This window comes from Erigeron canadensis, chromosome 5, assembly GCF_010389155.1.
Source record: "Erigeron canadensis isolate Cc75 chromosome 5, C_canadensis_v1, whole genome shotgun sequence".
Classification (NCBI taxonomy): Eukaryota; Viridiplantae; Streptophyta; class Magnoliopsida; order Asterales; family Asteraceae; genus Erigeron; species Erigeron canadensis.
In genome coordinates this window covers 3,268,442-3,290,321 of record NC_057765.1, presented here as the reverse complement: position 1 = coordinate 3,290,321, position 21,880 = coordinate 3,268,442, and the positions used below count along the sequence as shown (strand labels likewise).

Genomic DNA, 21,880 nt, shown 5'->3' with positions numbered 1-21,880 from the left:
CAGGATGATAATGTGAAGCTTGAGCTTTTTCCACTCACTTTATGTGGAGGAGCTAAGGCGTGGCTCAAAGAACAACCAGATGATTTGTATACCACTTGGAATGAGCTTCGTGTAGGGTTTATTGATGAGTTCTATTCTATAAGGACTCAAAGACAGTTGGAAAATAAGATCCGGTCATTCACTCAAGATCCAGGGAAAGATGTAGTAGATGCTTGGAAACGATATCCCAGGAATTGTCCAGGAAACAATTTGAACACAAAAGCAGTGGTTGAAATCTTCTATGATGGTTTGCTCAAGAGAACTCGAAGGGAATTAGCTGGGGCATTTGGAGGTATTTTGAACAATGTGACCCCGGCTGAAGGTTACAAAATCCTAGATGATATGGCTAAGGAGTTTTCAGATCGTGAAGAGCTTGTAAGTAAGAGAACTGGTAGTAAGACTGTGGCAAAGCTAGAGAGTAGTGAAGAATCAAGCTTGGTTGCTGAAGTCAAAGCCCTCACAAAGCAGATGAACGAGAGGTTTGACAACCAAGATGTGAGATTCAAAAGCATTGAAAGGGATGTTAAGGTGATTGCTAATGGGTGTGACTATTGTGGGGACATGCATTATTCAGAGGATTGCCCGAATAAGTCGGCTCAAGAAGTCAACTATGTCCAGAATCAACAAGGGAACTTTAATCAGAATACCGGTTATCAAAACCGGTCATCAGGTACTTCTTTTCCTTCATCTAATTTTAATGCTAATAATTCTGGTTTTAGTGGAAGCAGGTTCAGCAGGTTCAACAATCAGCAGAATGCGAATGCTGAATTGAGAGATATCATGAAGGATTTGGTAGTTGCTCAGAAAGCTACCAATGAGAAGATGACCTCTCAATGGGATGCTATGACTACCAGATTGGATGGATTGGCTAATAAGCTTGAGCAGAGCTTGAAGAGTACTCAAGCAACATTTTAGGATATTGAGGCGAAACTTGAAAGGTTAGGAACATCAAACAGGCAGCTCGGTACCTTACCGAGCAATACTCAGCAAAATCCTAAGCCTCAGCAGAACAGCCAAGGATCTGGAACCAAATACAACCATCCGAATGCTAGGAATGAACAAGTGAACGCAATCACAACAAGAGCAGGTAAAACTTATGACTCTGCAAATTCTTTACCTAAGGTTGTTACTCCTCTTGTGCAGGTTGCAGATGAAGGAACAGTTGATGAAGAGATCGAGACGAAGCCGAGCCCGGCCGTGAAGACTCTGGCTGTTCCGTCTACCAATGTTGAGAAACCTACTGTTGAGACACCTCCGGTGAAGCCCTACCAACCGAAGGTGCCGTTTCCTCAATGGTTGAAGAAGGGGAAGATCAAGGAAAACTTTAAGAAGTTTGTTGATTTAATTCAAAATGTTAATATTACTGTCCCGTTAGTTGATTTTCTTGCAGGTATGCCCAACTACGCAAAATTTCTCAAGGATCTCATCTCGGATAGGAAGAAGCTTGAAGAAGGGAAAACGGTGGTAATGAGTGCCGAGGTCTCTGCCATAATAAATAATGAGATACCCCCTAAGTTGGAAGATTCAGGGAGTTTTCTTATTTCTTGTTCTTTTGGAATTAAATTGTATAAGGCACTGGCCGATTTTGGAGCTAGCATTAACTTAATGCCTTATTCGGTTTATAAGAAATTGTCCCTAGGTGAATTGACCCCGATCCGCATGAGCATTAGGCTGGCGGATAGATCATTCCAATATCCCATGGGGATAGCGGAAAATTTGCAGATTAAGGTGGGACACATGATTTTCTTGGTAGATTTTGTTATATTAGAAATGGAAGTGGACGTAAATGTACCTCTCATCCTAGGTCGCCCATTTCTTATGACCGCAGATGCTATCATCCGGGTTAAGGCCAAGGAAATTTCTTTAGGTGTCGGTGATGACCGAGTTGTGTTTAATGTTGATAGAGCTCTTAAACATCCTTACTCTTGTGATGAATCTTGTTTCAGGATAGATGTTGTTGAAGAAGAGGATGCTTTGGAAAAAGAGCTCATGGATTACTTGGATATGGAAGATGGGCAAGCTTTGTTAGCTTGTAATGAAGAAGAACGGGAGATGGTTGATGAGATGATGCAAGAGATCATGGAATTAAGCGTTGATGAAACTCCACCGGATGATGAATCTTTTGAAGAGATCGAGGTTGATAGAAGCAAAAGGGTGCTTACTTCGGTTGAGAGCCCTCCTACCGATTTGGAGCTCAAACCACTTCCGGATCATTTGGAGTATGCGTACTTAGAAGGTACATTTTTCCTCTCTGTTGTTATTTCATCTTCCTTAATGGAGGATGAAAAATCTAGGCTTATTACTGTCTTGAAGGCTCATAAAAGGGCCTTTGCATGGAAAATTTCTGATATTCCGGGTATAAGTCCAGAATTTTGTAAGCACACAATAAACTTTGTTGATAATGTCAAACCTGTTGTGCAAAGACAGCGGAGATTAAATCCGAACATGAAAGATGTTGTGAAAAAAAGAAGTTATTAAGTTATTGGATGCGGGAATCATATTCCCCATCTCGGATAGTTCATGGGTGAGTCCGGTACATTGTGTACCGAAAAAGGGTGGGATGACCGTTGTCTTAAATGATAAAAATGAATTGATTCCCACAAGAACTGTCACGGGTTGGAGGGTATGTATTGACTATCGAGAGCTAAATGATGCGACCCGCAAGGATCACTTCCCATTGCCCTTTATCGATCAAATGCTCGAAAGGCTCGCCGGGAATGAGTATTTTTGTTTTTTGGATGGGTTTTCTGGGTACTTTCAAATACCCATTGACCCGAAAGACCAAGAGAAGACCACTTTTACTTGCCCCTTTGGCACTTATGCCTATAGGAGGATGCCATTCGGTCTTTGTAATGCCCCAGGGACTTTCCAACGTTGTATGATAGCTATTTTTCAGGATATGATTGAAACATCCATGGAAGTTATTATGGATGATTTTTCTGTGTTTGGAAATTCTTTTGAAAATTGTCTAGTTAGTCTTGATAAGATGTTGGAAAGGTGTGAACGGGCACACTTGGTTTTAAACTGGGAAAAGTGTCACTTTATGGTTAAAGAAGGCATTGTTTTGGGACACAAAGTTTCTAAGGAAGGGTTAGAGGTTGATAAATCTAAAATTGATGTGATAAGTAAATTGCCTCCACCTACAAATGTTAAATCAGTTAGAAGCTTTCTTGGTCATGCCGGTTTTTACCGTAGGTTCATAAAAGATTTTTCTAAAATTACCCGGCCTATGACCAAGTTGTTAGAGAAGGATGTCCCATTTGTGTTTGATAGAGTTTCTTGATGCATTCAACTTGTTGAAAGAAAATTTGACCAATGCACCCATTATGACTCCCCCTAATTGGTCATTACCATTCGAGTTGATGTGTGATGCTAGCGACTTTGCCTTAGGGGCCGTTTTAGGCCAATGGGAGGATAAACATTTCCGCCCTATTTCTTATGCTAGCAAGACCTTGAATCCAGCCCAACAGAACTATACTGTGACTGAAAAAGAGTTTTTGGCTGTTGTTTATGCCTTTGATAAATTTCGACCCTACTTGGTCCTTAACAAGACCATTGTGTATACTGATCATTCTGCCTTAAGGTATTTGTTCTCGAAACAAGATGCCAAGCCCCGTCTTATTCGTTGGGTCTTGCTTTTGCAAGAATTCGACATTGAAAATAAAGATAAAAATGGGGCCGAGAATGTGGCAGCTGACCATCTTAGTAGGCTCGAAAATCCTCGCCGTGAGGAGTTACAAGAGCATGAAATTAATGATGATTTTCTTGATTAGTTTTTGATGAAGCTTGAAACAGGACCTTGGTTTGCCGATATTGCTAACTATCTTAGTTTAGGTGCAATTCTAGAAGATATGTCGAAACAAGAAAGGAGGAAACTTTTTACCGAGGCTAAGTATTATTTTTGGAAAAATCCATTTTTGTTTAAAATTTGTGTAGATGGGATGATTAGGAGGTGTGTCGGAAGATGAAACCCGACAAATTCTTGATGCTTGTCACCACGGGCCATCCGGTGGACATATGGACCGTCAGTCACCGGTAAGAAAGTGTATGATACTGGATTCTATTGGCCGACCGTGTTCAAGGAAGCACAAACTTTGGTAGAGGTTTGTGATGTGTGTCAAAGGCAAGGTAACATTTCCAAACGTGATGAAATGCCTCAAAACTTTATTCAGGTATGCGAAGTTTTTGATGTTTGGGGTATTGACTTTATGGGACCTTTTCCCCCGTCACATAGGAATTTGTATATCCTTGTTGCTGTTGATTATGTTTCAAAATGGGCCGAGGCTAAAGCCTTGCCAACGAATGATGCACGTGTTTTCATTCACTTTTTAAAACAGCTTTTCTGTAGGTTTGGAATGCCCAAGGCCTTAATCAGTGATCGCGGAAGTTATTTCGCGAATCACCAACTCGCTAAGGTGCTAAAGAGGTACGGTGTCAATCACCGCTTTTCAACCTCTTACCACCCGCAAACGAGTGGCCAAGTTGAAAATACGAATCGGGCACTGAAAAGAATTCTTGAGAAGACCGTAGGAGATAACCCGAAGTCTTGGTCCACCAAGCTTGATGATGCTCTATGGGCATTTAGGACCGCCTACAAGACACCGATTGGGACTACCCCATTCCGGTTGCTCTGTGGCAAGACTTGTCATCTCCCTATCGAAATTGAGCATAAGGCCTATTGGGCGCTCAAAAATTGCAACATGGACCTAGTTGAAGCCGGTGAGTTAAGATCAATGCAACTAAATGAACTTGATGAACTTAGGTTGTATGCTTATGATAACTCTTTGCTTTATAAGGAACGCAATAAAGTTTGGCATGACCGTAGGCTTAGAAAGAAGGATTTTAAAGCCGGTGATAAAGTTTTGTTGTTCCTTTCTAAGTATAAGTTTAAGCAACCCAAGTTGACATCTAGGTGGACCGGCCCTTTTATGATCAAACATGTTTACCTGTCTGGTTATGTTGAATTGTTTAAATCGGATGGAACTACTTTTATTGTTAATGGTCACAGGTTGAAGCTTTACGATATCGGTTCTGCGTCTTGACAACAGTAAAAGACATTAACTCTGAGTGTAATGTCGGTTCTGCGTCTTGACAGCAGTAAGACATTAGCTCAATATATCCTAAGTGTTATTTGAGGGTTCTTAGGAACAAATAAAAGTTTGCTTGTTCAACAAGAACACTCAAATGGTCATTTAAGAGTTTCTGAGAAACAAGTAAAAATTTGCTTGTTCATGAGAACTCTCAAATGGTTTGAGAGTTTCTGTGGAAACAAGCAAAAGTATGATTGACCACAAGAACTATCAAACCGTTTATGTGTTCAGGGAAACACACAAACCGGCCAAAACCCTAATGGGCTTGGGCCTAAGGAAACACGCAAACCCACAAGGATTTGCGTGTTCCTGGACACGCCTATATATATGGGTTTGTGTTCATGCGTGTTTCAACAAGAGTGTAGAGAGAGAAATGAGCAAATCCTAGAGGGAGAAAACTAAGAACACGCATAGTTTGTCTTGTGGGTAATACTCGTCTCGTGCACGAACCGCAAACACAGACCCGGCCCCCGAAAGGCTCGTAGACTTAGATTACCATGTGTTTGGTAAGGTGAGTCCAGAGAGCCGTTCCCCGAGTGTTTATATTCACGCAAAAAGATATATATATATATATATAGTTATATATATCATCTAAAGGTAGATATAAAAATCGTGGGTTATCTCGAGGAATTTCTGCACCTCGGCATATCCTTAAGTCGATCTCGGTTCGATAGAAGTACAAGACCCGAAGGACTTACAGAATCCGGGTTGTTAGAAGAGCGGTCTTTATTTTTCTCACAAATTGTGTAATTTCTCATACATGCAAAGTTGTTTTGTCTCTAGATCATACATTTTAATATTGCTATTTGTTAATCTATACTATATTATAAAAGAAATAGCCCCTTTTATTTATGGAATTGTTGAAAATATGTAATATTTTCACTTAGCACCTCTTAAAATATTTCCACACATACTACCCCATAACATTAATGATTAATTTACACTACCAATCCTTTATTCTTTAATATATTTTCATTAACCATTTACATCAATTATCCACACCACTCAATGTCTTCTCCACCACCAACACTCGGCCCCCCACTACAACGGCATTGTCACGACCACCGCCGCATTGCGCGGGTAACGTTCTAGTATTAGTCAAACTTCTCAATATTTTACATGCAAGTAGTATCTAACTCTAATAAATAAACCTTACAAGACGACATAGTTAAGGTGCTAGAAATAAGTTACGAGTATTATTTTTTAGAGGGATAATGACCTATGGATGTAGTAAACTATGAAAAAATGTGTATGTTAGTTATTGATCTAATCGGGGGTCTATGTGTAATGAACTTAATTACCAAAACTGTCTAAGTGATGCATGTTAGGGGTTAAAGTCGGTCATCAAATTTATTTTCCTTTATTTGTTAATCTTAATAATTTATTTATTTAACATATATAAATAAATATAAGTTATGAAAACATATATGTATATAAGTTCTGTAATTATATAAAAAATTGTAAACACCTTCAGATCTATCGGCCGCTACCTACCTCCCCATTTTCCCGATCAACCCTAACACATTCATATACCCAAAAAATCAAAAATCTCAAAAATTAAAATCGCATTCTCATAACATTACACAGATAGTGGTGGTGGTTTCGAAGTTGATATCATCATCATCTTGTGGGTTTATGTTTTCTGGCCAACTCCGCCATTCCGGCTGCCACCGTTCACAACCCACCATTAGGGTTTGCTAGGAGAAAAAAAGATTCAATCTTTCACGATATATAGGTCATACTACCAGTCTACGACCCATCTTCTCATAAGTTTAGCACCATCAACTATCATCCCACTTCCAAACAAGAAGAACCGCTACTTACGACGCCCAAATTCAACCCTGTTAGAAAAACCATACTCTTTAATTCTGTTTCGTTTATGAATTGATCCAATCTCTACGATAACCCTTTTTCCTCAAAACTCAGGCACTTCCGGTCATTATTGTAGTCTATCTCGACTACTACTACCCTGATTAGAATATCCAAGTGAAAAAGATGATGGTCTATATTGTTAGCATATTTGTTGTATCTTGTTTCTTGATTAAATCCCTTGATTTAGATTATACTTATGAATCATTAGATTACGGGGTTAGATCTATATCTAATACAAATAGATTTTGTGTGTTTCACACTTCCATTTATATAAATGGGGACAAGAAGATAGATGATGGAGCCCTTTTTTGATCGTGTTTGTTGTGAGATCTTGTATCATCAATTCTGTAGATACTATTATTCCACAATATAATCGAATTTGTCAGATGATCATCAATCAATTCTGGAATTTTGGCGACGACTATGATCAAATATATGTACATATCGAGAAAAACCATCCATACAAAAACTTGTAAATCTAAAATCAGAATTCATGCAGCTCACACTTGATATCAAAGCTAAAGCAATTATTGATCAAACAAATCGTTCCAAATAATATATCGCAATGATAGTCAGTAAGTTATTAAAAAATTTCTCTCAGACATCCTATCAAACATCTTGTGGCAAAACACTAATCCATAGATTTACTGATGAATTACGTAAGAGGAAGACAAAACTAATAATAATGGAAAAAACACAAATAAATATAGTAATATAATCTTACCTATGTTGAAGAATAAAAAACAAAAATTAAGAAGCCAATCATGAAAATAAAAGGCAAATAACAACTTAGAGAAGAAAAAAATACATACATAGATTTAGATTATTATACATAAATAGGGCTTTTTACCTAGAAAGTACCTCAACTTGTCCTTTTTTATTTTATTGAGGTCAAAAGAAAAAAGTGTCCTATGTTGGGGATAAAAACCGGATAAACCAACTATTTAGGGTCATGAACGGTTTTATAATGATGTGTAACAGATAATTGCTTACTTTATTCATCTGTCACTCTTATTTATGATTTTTGAATTAAAAAAAAAAACCCTGCAAATGTTATATAAAAGCTAACTATCTGCAAGTGCCCTTTATCTCTTTTTATCCAGATTACAAACACATATATAACAAACTATAAAAAAAATATATTTAAACTAAAGTTGAAAAAAAAAGTTAACTAGATTCAATTTTTATATGGAGTTAATTTTCAGATGTTTTCTTCTTTAGTTTTATTTTTTTTTTAACTAAAGTTGAAAAAAGGGAGGTTAACTAAATTCAATATTTATATGAAGTTAATTTTCATATGTTTTCTTCTTTAGTTTAAATTTTTTTTTTTTTAACTAAAGTTGAAAAAAGGGGGTAAACTAGATTCAGTATTTATATAGAGTTAATTTTCATATGTTTCCTTCTATAGTTTCGTTATTAGTTTAAAATTGTTGTTTGTGTTTATCTTAAGTTTAGATAGAACAAAAGTTGTGATGAAGATGGACGCCCAACCAATCGTACAATGAACGTAGTTTACAAAGAAGTCCTTCAAAATTTGTGATGATTTGAACTTCACATAAGTCATTTTTACTTTGTATAGTTCATATTATGAATTCTCTACTTTTGAATATATGTTTTCAATTAATTAATTACCGTTCTAATTATAAACATGCTTCTTCAACTTTTTGACTTATTTGATTCGTTTTATGTTTTTTTAAGAAATTTATTTTTATTCTCTATATATTTAATATATTTGAGTTCTAATTTTTTAATATTGATTAATATATTTTAAGACTATCCGTCCATTGAACGGGCCAGAACACTAGTAAATATATATTTGATGGGTCAAAGTTTTTAGCAAACATATATAGCGACAAAACATGTGTAATCGTGTAATGTGCCGACGACACCTAATGTGGTATTGCCCATAAATAATATAATGATAATTATAATTATATATTTTTATATGAGAAACTTATGAACAAAACTATCTATGACAAAGTAGTTTTTAGATATATAGACGAACGTAGGTTCAAGGCAAGTAAACTAGCAAAGAAAATATATATCATATGATAACTGAAGCCCTGTCGAATGGGGTCAAACCCACTGCTAGTATCCATGAAAATGCTAAGGAAGTTTACAAGTGATTTAGAGAAATTGAAGTGATGATATATAATAAATCAAACTCTTTAGCGACATATGTGATGATCCACCTTCTTTGAAAGAGATGGTTACCTCTTCCTTCAAACGGCTTATTCTTTGCCGCATCCCTTCACCTTCTTTATCTAGCATCACTCGTTTAATTGCTCTCTCAATACTCATCCTTTCAAGCCCATTTTCCAACAAAATGCCGATCTTCCAAACATCACATACATATCTTGCAACTATGGGTTGCCCGACAACACAAGGTGAACAAATCATAGGAACTCCTATGCATATGCTCTCTAATGTTGAATTCCATCCACTGTGAGTCCAAAAACACCCTGTCGCGGGATGTGCTAGAACTTCATCCTGCGGACACCATTTCACTATGCGTCCCTTACCTGCTACTTTCTCTAGGAAATTCTCTGGCAACCACTCGAGCCATTCTGAACCTTTAACCATCCCTGGTCGAACTACCCACAAGAATGGAAAACCCGTGTTGGCTAACCCATGAGCCACTTCTTGAAACTCTGACTGGCTTATACGTGCAATGCTCCCAAAACTTACGTATATCACAGACTTGGGTGCTTGAGCATCCAGCCATGAAAAAAAAGAACGGTCTTGTTCAAGCAGGTTGCTTATGGAAGCTGGAAAATACATCTGAAGTGGGCCTAAAGTGAATATTGGAACCGAAAAATCTTGTCTAAGGTTTTCAAGTATAGGTTCTTCTGGTTGTATGAAGGAATTCCAAATGATTCCTGATGATGCTTTTATTTGCTTAACCACATTGGTTTGAAATTCCCCTAAATCTTTCGGGTTAGTTGCAATCTTCACAATGTCTTTGATTTTTAAAGCAGGATATTTAGGCACCCGTGTTTCAAACTCTGGATCTGAAAGCATCAAGTCACACGAAACTAGGACAGTAAATTATATGCTATATGATTGATTCATATTCTTTATACTTAGGGGTTAATTGTCTAAATTGTACATTTAAGTTAACCTTCATTTCATATTCAATGTCGTTGTATGTCTGAAAACGCGTCTAACTATAGCCCAAATATGTAACAAATTAAGTGTGCGTAGTCTATAACTAATAGTATATATGCATCATACCATAAACCTTAAGCAAAGATTCATCAATCAAATTTGATGCATAGATATATATTAATAAAATTAAAAAAAAAAAAGTAAAAAACTATATGTAAGCATTTTAACATTTTATGATTGAGGAGAAGAAAAATATTAGACCTTTTCTTGTAAGGTTGAAGTAACCCTTATCATAGAAAAAAGATAAATCCCTATACACAAGGACCGCAACAATAGTGCATGGCCAAAACACCAACCGAGGGACTTTCAAAGAGTTAGCCACGTCCTGGGCTAAGTAGTATTCAGCGTCCGTGATCAAACAGGCCACTGGTGGCTCATTGTGATCGGCCAACAATTCAGCCAAGCAATCCCTGAACGAATTTATACAGTTGTTATTAAGATAGTTAATGAAAAAACTTGCGTCTGGTTGCTCAGGCATATAACTTTGGATATCAGAAAATCCATCAGAAATGGACTTGAAAGTGAAGTGAGGATAGTTTGATTGATTAGGAGAGAATTGTTGAGGGTGTATGATTGTTATTTTAAAACCTTGAGTATGAAGAATATATGCTAGTCGAAACATAGGAGTAAGATGACCTTGGTAAGGCAATGGAAACAATATTACTCTTTGGCAAATTTGTGACGATCTAGGATTGGTTTGTTGATCTTCTTCCATTTTAGGTAACAACGTAAGGAAATTATTAAGACTTCAAAGTTTTTTGCTGGATGAACAATTAAGTAACTACAAAGAGCTTGATTTTGGTGTGTTATGTTTCTGTCATTGTTGTGGTTTTATACTTGAATTTGGTGTCCTTGCTATTCTTTTTATAATTCTAAAAATATTTGACATACCTCAAAATATATTTTCTGATTGACTATTAACTCCTAGTTAGACTTCATATTTTATAGTTAGAATCATCATGAAATGTAATGGGCACCTTGCAGCAATGAAAATTCAATTAAAATTTAGGGTGGGGAAGCGCCTCGCCACCCCTCCCCTCCCCTCCCCTCCCCTACTTGGTTTTGCTTCTCCTCCCTGGTCGCTGCCTAATACTAGAAATGCTTCACCATTCCTCCCTTCCCTTCCCTACCCTTTTCTATTTAACATAAATTTTATTTATTTTTAATAACTAAATCTTTTATTTAATAAATTAAAACTAATACAATATTAAAATAAAGCAACAAAATAAAACACCAAACTATATCATTTTGTATCGTCGGATGAACTCGAGTCCGATTGCATATTTGGGGGTGTTGGGCCGTTTTTGAAAAATAAATGATTGTTGAAAAAATGGTTCATAATTGTTGTTTGATAAATATATGTGTATATATGATAATATATGTGTGTGTACACTTTTGTTGCTACTGGGGAAAAAAAAACATAATGAATGAATGAAAGAAAGAAAAGAGAAGAAGGAAGAAAAGAGAAGAAGAGGAGTAGCCGTTGATGTGGGTCCCTTGATTTTTATTATTTTTATTTTTTAATTTCCATAACGGTCGAATGGAACGGCAGCAAAACCGGCACCATGGTCACCAATTCGCTCCCTACCCTAATGGTACCGGGGGTCAGTGTAGTGTTCAATCCGGTACCGGATGCGTACCGATCTCCTCCCCAGGGCGCTCCATCCACCCTTATAATTATTCAATCACTACCAATTTAGGATATGAATTTAATGTATAATAATCATTTTATTGTCATTATTGTAGGCCATTTAGAGAAAAATAAATAAATGTGTTTGCCATCTAAACTACCTGCATATTATCAAATAAAAGAAAACTACTTTCTTAACTAAAAATATTCTAATTAAATAAAATTTGATAATCTGACGTACTATGGGGTTTTGTTTAAATCACCCTATATAGTTAGATTTGGAGCAATGAAAGGCTAAAGATTAATGAATATTTAATGATTTTAGTGATAAAAAAACACTATATACTATAACCCAGATCCATTGATGATTGAACTAGCAATGAAAGACTAAAGATTAATAAATATTTAATGATTTTAGTGATAAAAAAAATACTATATACTGTAACCCAAATCCATTGAACTAGCAATGAAAGACTAAAGATTAATGAATATTTAATGATTTTAGTGATAAAAAACACTATATACTATAACCCAGATCTATTGATGATTGAACTAGCAATGAAAGGACTAAAGATTAATGAATATTTAATGATTTTAGTGATAAAAAAAATACTATATACCCAAATCCATTGAACTAGGAATGGAAGACTAAAGATTAATGAATATTTAATGATTTTAGTGATAAAAAAATACTATATACTGTAACCCAAATCTGATGTTGCGAGGAAATTGAAATAAAATAACTGATTTGTTTATTAAAAAATATACGGGATCAACTCTTCTAACTATCTTTAATTCAAGAAAGAATACCGATAATTAACTATCTTTAATTCAAAAAAGAATACCGATAATTAGGGTGAATTCATATACTAAATACACGCATATGTATATAGAGAGGAAAAAAATATGAAATTTCATGTATCAATAATCTGATTAATAACAAAACTTGAATAGAGGGAAATTTTAATAATGAAACTGACGTAATTAACAAACTAAAGGAAACTCAATAGTTATGACATTAATAATATCGACACTCACCTCCCTAATTATTTAAAGATCCCCCAAAAATCTTTATGAGCAAGTAAACTGAATAGTCCCGCATCAAAATCCATTGAACTAATAAAAAGTTATATTGGAAATTAACTTAAGAAGTTACATTATTATATTCCTATGATCCCAGAATTTGAAGAATGAAGAACAAGTTCATACAGTGTACTCAAACTCGTCTAATATGATATAACTATATTATTTTTACATAATACACTGGTTAAATATATTAAGTTTTCATTATAACTTATAATATAACTAATAGTTGTAAATGAGTGTGAGTCCCTACAACACAAGATGTTAGGCAAAGTACAAAGTACACGAGATATACAAATATTAACACAAGTATATCAAGTAATCCGACTGGCAAGTAATCTTGAACTAGAAGAATGATTAGTTCAAGATACGATCCAGATGTGGATGTGAACAAGATAATAAGTGAGAACAAATGCTTGAAACTATATAAATACTATGTATAATCAAGTATTAAGGCAAAGAGTCGAAATGTTTTTTTCAATGTATTTTGATTTATTCATATAAACAAAATATTGCGGAACAAAGATAATCACAATTGTGAAGATATCTAAACAACCTTAAAATACAACGATCTATCAACTAGGAAATACTCTTAAGAATTACTTAGAGTATATCTCATAAGTTGCAATGCTAAAGTTCCAAGTATTTTTGCAAGTGTGAGAAGTCTTATATTTATAGACCCATATGTCTGATGACATGGCAAAGGATCGTACAAATATGGTTTGGTGCATTTATGGATTTGTAGGACAAATCCATAACATGCTTGTTTAAGGTAAAGTATGTAAGTTTCTATGATTTGACATTACACACTTTATTCCCAACCTTTTACTTAAACTAGCACAATACCAGGTATAATGTTATTAACCGGGTAATAGCCGTTAAAGTACTGCAAAAAGACTTCCTCGTAATCAATGAAAAAGTGTTGTAAATACTTTTTCACTGAGAGCCTTCAGATCTTCAATCAGGTAGAATCTTCACAGAATTCTGCTCCTCAGAAGTTCTCTTCTTCAGTCTTCAGTCTTCGACTTCAGAATGAATGTCTTCAGATATATTGATCTTGATCTGAGGTGAAGCTCAGAGAACTTGTTCTGAGATGGTCCTCAGAATTTCTATACATGTGTCTTCTCTGAACTTCAAAAATTTCTGAACAAATTATACTTGGTCGTTTTGCGACCTAACAATGAGACATTAAAATTTGATGATACCATTAATTTTAATTTATCAAACTGGAATTTTAGGTTTTTCATTTATTATATATTAGAGATAATTAATAACATTTTAAATATTTATAATATCTTTGTTTTGGGTAAAAATTACTCAAGATAATTTTATGCAAAAAATAAAGATAATTTCGTGTTCAAAGATTTGTAACGGTGCTTGTGATCTTTGATGGTGTACCCACCGTCACCCAGAATAAAGCCTCACCCTAGGTAGGCTTAAAAGTCACCCAGGATATCACATAGCCTGGGGAAAAGAAGAACAACACGAAAAGATACGATCATATCACTTTCTTAAATAAAGGAGATCGTTACCAAAGATAAAAGACGCGTGAGAGACTTATTCTCCACGAAAAAGCAGCTATAAAAGGGGGAAAACCCTAATCATTATCATTATGCCTACTACGGAAAAACCCCTAAAACACATACACGATCCACGGGCAAAACCCTAAGAGATCTAAACATAACTAAACCGGTGTACAAGAGAGGAAGACTCCTACCAACAGGGAATCGCTGTCCAACCCATCAAATACTTCCAAATCCTTTAACCTAATCCATTGTATAAACAATCTTTAAATAAATAAAATTTATATAAAACTAGTGATACATGATAAAGTATTTTGAACAGATCAAATGGTTGATTCTAATATGAGTGGAATTTTCCCCAAATGTGTAAGGCAATTTGTTCAAATTGCACATCCATGTTTGTCTAGTGTCCCGAAAGAGCGGCCTACTATGAGTGAGGGTGTGGCCTCTCTTCAAGCCTTACTTAAACTACATGAGCAATTGGAGGCTTCTGCCGTTTCACCAACTGGGCTCACTTCAAAAATGCATAAGTATTTTGGTTTATCACCAAAACTGAACTCTCCAAAGTTGAACACTGGTATAGACTGACTCTTTGTGTTCTGTGTCTGTTTATTATTCTTATTTGTACCAGATATTTAATTTGGGCTACTTCTGATATTGTGGGCAAGTTGGATACTAGTTGTGTCTAAGAACATTATTTTTCTTGTTATCAAAGGTCTATCATAACAATTTTTTGCTTGTTACGGGCTGTCGAAATATTGGGACCCAAAAGTCGTGAAAGACATCATTGGGTGTTTACTTACTGACTTACTGTTTTAATTTCTATGTTTTGTTAGACCATGTTGGCACCCCAAAGATCGGTGGAGACAACATGAATATCAAGGACGCTGACGGTCACCAAGAAAAGCGTCGGCGGTTCATAGAAATGAACTTGGTTCCTGAAAAGGTTCCACCTAGTCCTGCTAGATTTTCAATGTCTCCAACACCAAATATCATCGAATCTGTTCATTTGACTATGAGTCAAGTCAGAAAAGCTACTCGAAACTTTTCACCATCTCTAAGATTGGGTGGTTTCTATTATTGGCAATTTTAGTAAGGTTTTTTTCATGAAGTATGCATGCATTGGCAATAACATACATTTGCTAAAGCATTTTCGGAAGAAAATCACCTCATATATCCTTGTAAGAAAATAGAAGAAAGAATTCAAGTGGCCTGATTATGTTTTAATCCACAATAATAATAGGGGGTAATGAAAAAGGATCTTAAATTAATATAAATCACCGTAAAAGCTTAAAGAATTTTAAAATAGCTCAAAATTAGTGATATAGAGGTAAAAGATATATGGGATCAAGGTATCTCTATATATCTCTATATATCAAACTTGTTTATAAAAGGTTTTTTTTGATAAATCGGACATGGCCATATGAGATCTATTTCTACAACATGCGTTAGAAAATATGATATCATATTTATTTCTCAAATATTATTGTTCACACTGATCTCTTAATCTGTTTCATTGACTTTAGTCGTTATTATATTTTTTTTCTCGGTTTGTCTTGTCTCGAGCATTCACACGTTACTGATTTTCCCGGCTCCTTACGTAGTTGAAATTTTGATTGTTGTAGGACCAAACTTGAAATGTATTATAATCATCATTTTTAGTGATTTGTGATGCACTTGTTTTTGTGTATCATTATAGTAGAGCTCATATTATTTTCCTCTCAAAAGTTCGATATATATATCTCGTACCAATTAAAATTATGTACTCTGCAACTCACGAGGGTGACATGTCATCACCGTCGACTTCAGCACAACCATGTCGCCGCTTTTCACTTGAAGAGATTCAATCTGCTACCAACAACTTTGATGATAAACTCGTCATTGGTGAAGGAGGATTTGGAAAAGTTTACAAAGGTCGTATAACCATTGAAGAAACCAGCCATTTTGTGGCCATCAAACGGTGTGATTACAGGTCTGACCAGGGTGCATCTGAGTTTAGAGCTGAAATCGAAATGCTTTCTAAGTTGCGCCATTGTCACTTGGTATCGTTATATGGTTTTTGTGATGTTGAAAAGGAGATGATACTTGTTTATGAATATATGCCAAATGGAACCTTACACGACCATTTACACAAGGCTGCTACACATTTAACTTGGGTTCAACGACTAAAGATAGCCATAGGTGCTGCACGTGGGTTAGACTACCTTCATACCGGTTTTGGCACCCATCAAGGAGTCATACATCGTGACGTGAAGAGTTCAAACATTCTTTTGGATGAGAACTGGGAAGCCCTGATATCGGATTTTGGGCTGTCCAAAATAGGCCCAACTAATCAATCATTGTCTTTTATTGACGCTAGCGTTAAAGGCACATTTGGGTATCTGGATCTAGAGTATTTCTATACTGGAAAATTAACTAGGAAATCAGATGTATATTCATATGGAGTTGTATTATTTGAATTGCTTTCAGGAAGGCTTCCTGTAGACAAAAAGTATGGGGAGGAAGACTGTAGTTTGGTAAGGTGGGTTCAAAAATGTGTAAAAGAGCGAAAAGTAGATCAAATGGTTGATTCTAATATGAGTGGAATTTTCCCCAAATGTGTAAAGCAGTTTGTCCAGATTGCACATCCTTGTTTATCTAGTGTCCCGAAAGAGCGGCCCAATATGACTGAGGTTGTGGCCTCTCTTCAAGCCTTACTTAAACTACATGAGCAATTGGAGGCTTCTGCCGTTTCACCAACTGGGCTCACTTCAAAAATGCATAAGTATTTTGGTTTATCACCAAAACTGAACTCTCCAAAGTTGAACAGTGGTATAGACCGACTCTTTGTGTTCTGTGTCTGTTTATTATTCTTATTTGTACCAGATATTTAATTTGGGCTACTTCTGATATTGTGCGCAAGTTGGATACTAGTTGTGTCTAAGAACATTATTTTTCTTGTTATCAAAGGTCTATCATAACAATTTTTTGCTTGTTACGGGCTGTCGAAATATTGGGACCCAAAAGTCGTGAAAGACGTAATTGGGTGTTTACTTACTGACTTACTGTTTTAATTTCTATGTTTTGTTAGACCATGTTGGCACCCCAAAGATCGGTGGAGACAACATGAATATCAAGGACTCTGACGGTCACCAAGAAAAGCGTCGGCGGTTCATAGAAATGAACTTGGTTCCTGAAAAGGTTCCACCTAGTCCTGCTAGATTTTCAATGTCTCCAACACCAAATATCATCGAATCTGTTCATTTGACTATGAGTCAAGTCAGAAAAGCTACTCGAAACTTTTCACCATCTCTAAGATTGGGTGAAGGCGGGTTTGGGACCGTCTACAAAGCTCAACTAAACGAAGGTCAAGTGGTCGCCATAAAACGTGCAAAGAAGGTAATTTGAATAGTTACGTTGTTATAGTAAATCAATTAACGTGTTTATGCAATATTACTTGCCCATTTATATACTCAACAAGGTTTTTTGGGAGATAGATTTGAAATTGCTTATGAATTGAACACAAGGATCTTGCTTGTAAGTTGTATTATAATTCCCATTAGGATAATTGCTTCAAAAACGAACTTTTGTCACATTGTTGAAAATAGAAACCATCTACCAAGATTACCAATAATTATAGACACCATCTTCCAATTATTTAGTGAAAACTAGCAATGTGTTACCAATAGTAGAAACTATCTTTTAATGTTTTAGTTTTGGTGCTATTAGAAAATAATAATAATAATAATAATAATAATAATAATAATAATAATAATAATAATAATAATTTTGTTTTTTATTATTGATAATTTTGTTAGCATATAGTTACATTCGATTAATAATTAGAATAGGTTTTTCTTCGATTAATATCGTGTACGCATTTAATAATTTTGACTTTATAAATTAATAGACTAATGGGTCAATTGCATGATTGATATATATGATCTATACTCGTTTTCTTTTGCCAAAAAAGTAAATTGACTTATTAAATCAATAGACTAATTGTCAATTATAATTAGCAAATTGACTTTTTATAAAGTCAGCTAATTGTCACGTGGTATCGGAAAATAATTATGCAGGAACGTTATGATGCTCTAAAAAGCGAGTTTAGAAGTGAGGTCAAACTCTTTGAGAAGACGGATCATCGATGTATAGTGAAACTTCTTGGTTACGTTGATGAAGGAAACGAGCACCTTCTTATTACAGAATACATGCCTAACGGTACCCTTAGACAACATTTAGACGGTAATTAATTAGCAATAATAAGTTTATCATCATGTTTATACAAAAATAATAATGATTAATTGACCTAAAAGTATTTTTAAAAAGAAAATGTTAAACAAAGCCCTTATGACTTCACTTAACGTGCATAAAAAGATTGTACATTTTCATATTAAAAATCCACCCCTGAATTTTATGGTAAGTATATAACTAATTAATGCAGCTTAACGAAATTAAAGCCTTTAGGGTTTCGTTTAGCAAAACCGTTTTAAAAATCAACTTCAAACTATAATAATTTTGTTTCCTAATCTAATCACTTGATTTTGCAGATGTTATCATTTTATAATTAAATTCATCTTTAGTCGTGTGAGTTATGTAGATTTATAACTATTTTTATATAAGATAATTTGGTTTAACATTGGTACGTGTTTTTAATAGGACCATCGATCCTTAGGTGCAACTATATATGTATCCTACAAACATTATAAAAAATTTTACTCAACGAATTTACATGCATATTGCAAATAGTCTCATTTTATCCATAATAATTTAGTCGTTGAATTGTCGTATCAGGAATTCGCGGAAGTTTCTTGGATTTCAGTCAACGACTTTCAATTTGCATAGATATTTCTCATGGCTTAACCTATCTCCATCAATACGCGGGTATGCATAACGTAGAATACATATAGATCTCTCTCCAATAATCGAAATTCATCAAGTGGTCATCCATGTCGATCATAAAACATATTTGTATTTTCTTTCTTCAATTCCTCACAAAAATGATATTTTCTTTTCTCCGCGTGTATTTTGAACACCTCATCATAACATATCTACAGTATTATTATTATTTTTTTATTCTTAAAGAATAACTAATTTCAAACTTTACTCAAACAAAATGTTCATAAATAACAATTGAAAATTATTACGTATTAACAATGACTTACCCAAAATTATATGCAAATAGATTTTGTTTGAATAAAATTGTAGAAAAGAAAAGAATTAGTAAAGCCTAAGATATTTTTTATGATACAGCCTATTTGCTTGCATAAAAATAAGTGATTAATAATTTTTCCTAGAATTCATGAAGTCTCGATCAACTCTGAATATACTATTTTGATTAACGGTTAAAGAAAGCAATCATTTAACTATTGTCATTTTTTTTTTTTTGAAAGTTAATTAAGTTTTATTCACAATTTCACATCTTGACACCCACCACCAAGGCAACAACCAGTCAAAAAAAAATTAATATAGATTTTTACAAATTATTCCTTTTTCATCACTGGTCGGTACTAATAAGTAAGAAATCTTTTTAGAAATTTTCTTTATATTATAAAGTTACGTACGTTATATTTATACAAAATTTACTTTTTTGATGTTGAGCAGAATACCAAATTATACACCGAGACGTGAAATCATCCAATATTCTTCTAAACGAAAGACTCACGGCAAAAGTGGCCGATTTTGGATTCTCACGACTTGAAAATGCAGAGACTAATAATACAACAACTCGTGTGCCTAAAATAAAGGGCACACTCGGTTACATTGACCCCGAGTATATGAGAACCAGCCAACTCACCACAAAATGCGACGTCTACTCTTTCGGTGTTTTACTCATAGAAATTCTGACGGGCCGGCGGCCCATTCAGCCGAGGAGATCTCCAGAGGAGAAAGTGACAATAAGATGGGTTAGTTTCAACTTCTTCTAACACCCCTGTGTATCTAGCTAGGCATATGAATCACTTTTTTTTCGACGTTTGATATCACTTCATGACATAATAGGCTTGAGCCCCATTCGAGATGGAACTATTCCCAAAAAATAGAAATAGGAAGAGAGGAGACCTTTGATCAATTTTCTCTACCATTCTCGTAGTAAACAACGATGTACATGTCAATGTGGGGTTAGTTCATCTGGTAGACTCATGACTGTCGGGAATTCGGGATGAAATTCAGGGCTCAATCCATGATATGGGTGAATTTAAGATTATTTGGGCTAGTTTAGGAAATTAGTATTGAAGTGATGGACTAGAAGGTAATTAAGTAAGGGGTAGATTGGAAGGGTTGGGTTACATACTAGAAAGTTGAAAATGTGAAGAGTCTTAATGGGCTGAAAACTTTGTTCAGTTTTTTTTTTTTAAATACCTATAGGCTATAGTCCGTGATTGTTTTGGTGTTTGTTTCCAGGCGTTTGAGAAGTTCAAAGAAAATCGTATATTCGATTTGGTTGATCCTCAAATGAAAGAATCCGTGGATTATAAAATCTTTGAAAATATGGTCGATTTAGCTTTTCAATGTGCTGCCCCATCAGGGGCGTACCGGCCAGATATGAAAATGGTGGGAGAGCAGTTGTGGGCTTACAGAATGGATTATCTCAGAAGAGACCGGCGAAATTTTAGATAATTAAAGCTTGAAGCCTTCATATGTATGATGTATCAATCAATGTCTATATACTACAATGTAGACAAAATCAACTATAACAACAAAATCGACCACCATTGATATGCTATGATACTCTGTAGACTAAATCAACGGTGAAAAGATGAATCGAGTTTAAGCAACAATGATCAAATGATTACTACCGTATATTTCAATAACGGAATGTGGTAATCGTAATCATATGATCACATACACTTTTCTAGACACACATTTGCAAAACTCGGTTAAATAAAATTGAGAAAGAAAATGGTTTCTATACATGCCATGGTGCAACTATTAAAATTTGACATTGTAAGATCCATGCAATGACAAGAATTTCTGTTATCTGTACATAATTAATATTGACCATATCTATGTATCTAGCATAAGTTATTCATTTTTAAATACAAGTAGTTATTTATGCATTTAAAATGAGAATCGATAATACTACCATAAAATTTTATTGAGTTACCACATTTATGCATTATATGTTTGTACAGTCTACTATAAATCTTGTAGTGTGTGGTAACTCTATTAACTTTGGTGGTACTAATATCACCTCCCATTTAAAATACTGTCTCCATATCTAATGCATATTCACCTCCAATCCAATCCAATCTTTTACTATATTAGTATAGATAATATTTCTGCATTTTTCCTTGCACCTACCGTTGTGGATAGTTGACTTCTAAAAAAAATAATCTCAAGATATTCAGTAGCTGCATCTGATAGTTGACTTCTAAAAAAATGTCATAAGTTCTTTACTAACCTCAGGTTGAGCATCTTTGAACCGGTTAAACGTCTCCTAGCTGTGACCTCTTCCTTATTTCTTCCTAGTCGACACATTAGTTACCGACACACAC

At 34.8% G+C, this 21,880-nt stretch overlaps 3 protein-coding genes across 3 annotated transcripts; 2 read left to right on the top strand and 1 right to left on the bottom strand.

Annotated features, from left to right (window-relative positions):
- Positions 1 to 9,128: 9,128 nt before the first annotated feature.
- On the bottom strand, positions 9,129 to 10,884 carry LOC122601003 (UDP-glycosyltransferase 76B1-like). The gene is made up of 2 exons (XM_043773781.1): positions 10,371 to 10,884; positions 9,129 to 10,012 (listed from the first exon to the last, which is right to left on the bottom strand). The coding sequence occupies exons 1-2, from the start codon at positions 10,882 to 10,884 to the stop codon at positions 9,129 to 9,131; spliced, it is 1,398 nt and encodes a 465-aa protein (XP_043629716.1).
- A 5,220-nt stretch (positions 10,885 to 16,104) lies between these two features.
- LOC122600591 (probable receptor-like protein kinase At5g38990) lies at positions 16,105 to 17,296 on the top strand. Its single transcript, XM_043773337.1, has one exon. The coding sequence runs from the start codon at positions 16,166 to 16,168 to the stop codon at positions 17,276 to 17,278; it is 1,113 nt and encodes a 370-aa protein (XP_043629272.1). The 5' UTR covers positions 16,105 to 16,165; the 3' UTR covers positions 17,279 to 17,296.
- A 232-nt stretch (positions 17,297 to 17,528) lies between these two features.
- On the top strand, positions 17,529 to 21,237 carry LOC122600592 (calmodulin-binding receptor-like cytoplasmic kinase 3). The gene is made up of 5 exons (XM_043773338.1): positions 17,529 to 17,783; positions 18,464 to 18,629; positions 19,179 to 19,268; positions 19,989 to 20,290; positions 20,787 to 21,237. Exons 1-5 carry the CDS (start codon positions 17,565 to 17,567, stop codon positions 21,000 to 21,002), a joined length of 993 nt encoding a protein of 330 aa, XP_043629273.1. The 5' UTR covers positions 17,529 to 17,564; the 3' UTR covers positions 21,003 to 21,237.
- The last annotated feature ends 643 nt before the right edge of the window (positions 21,238 to 21,880 follow it).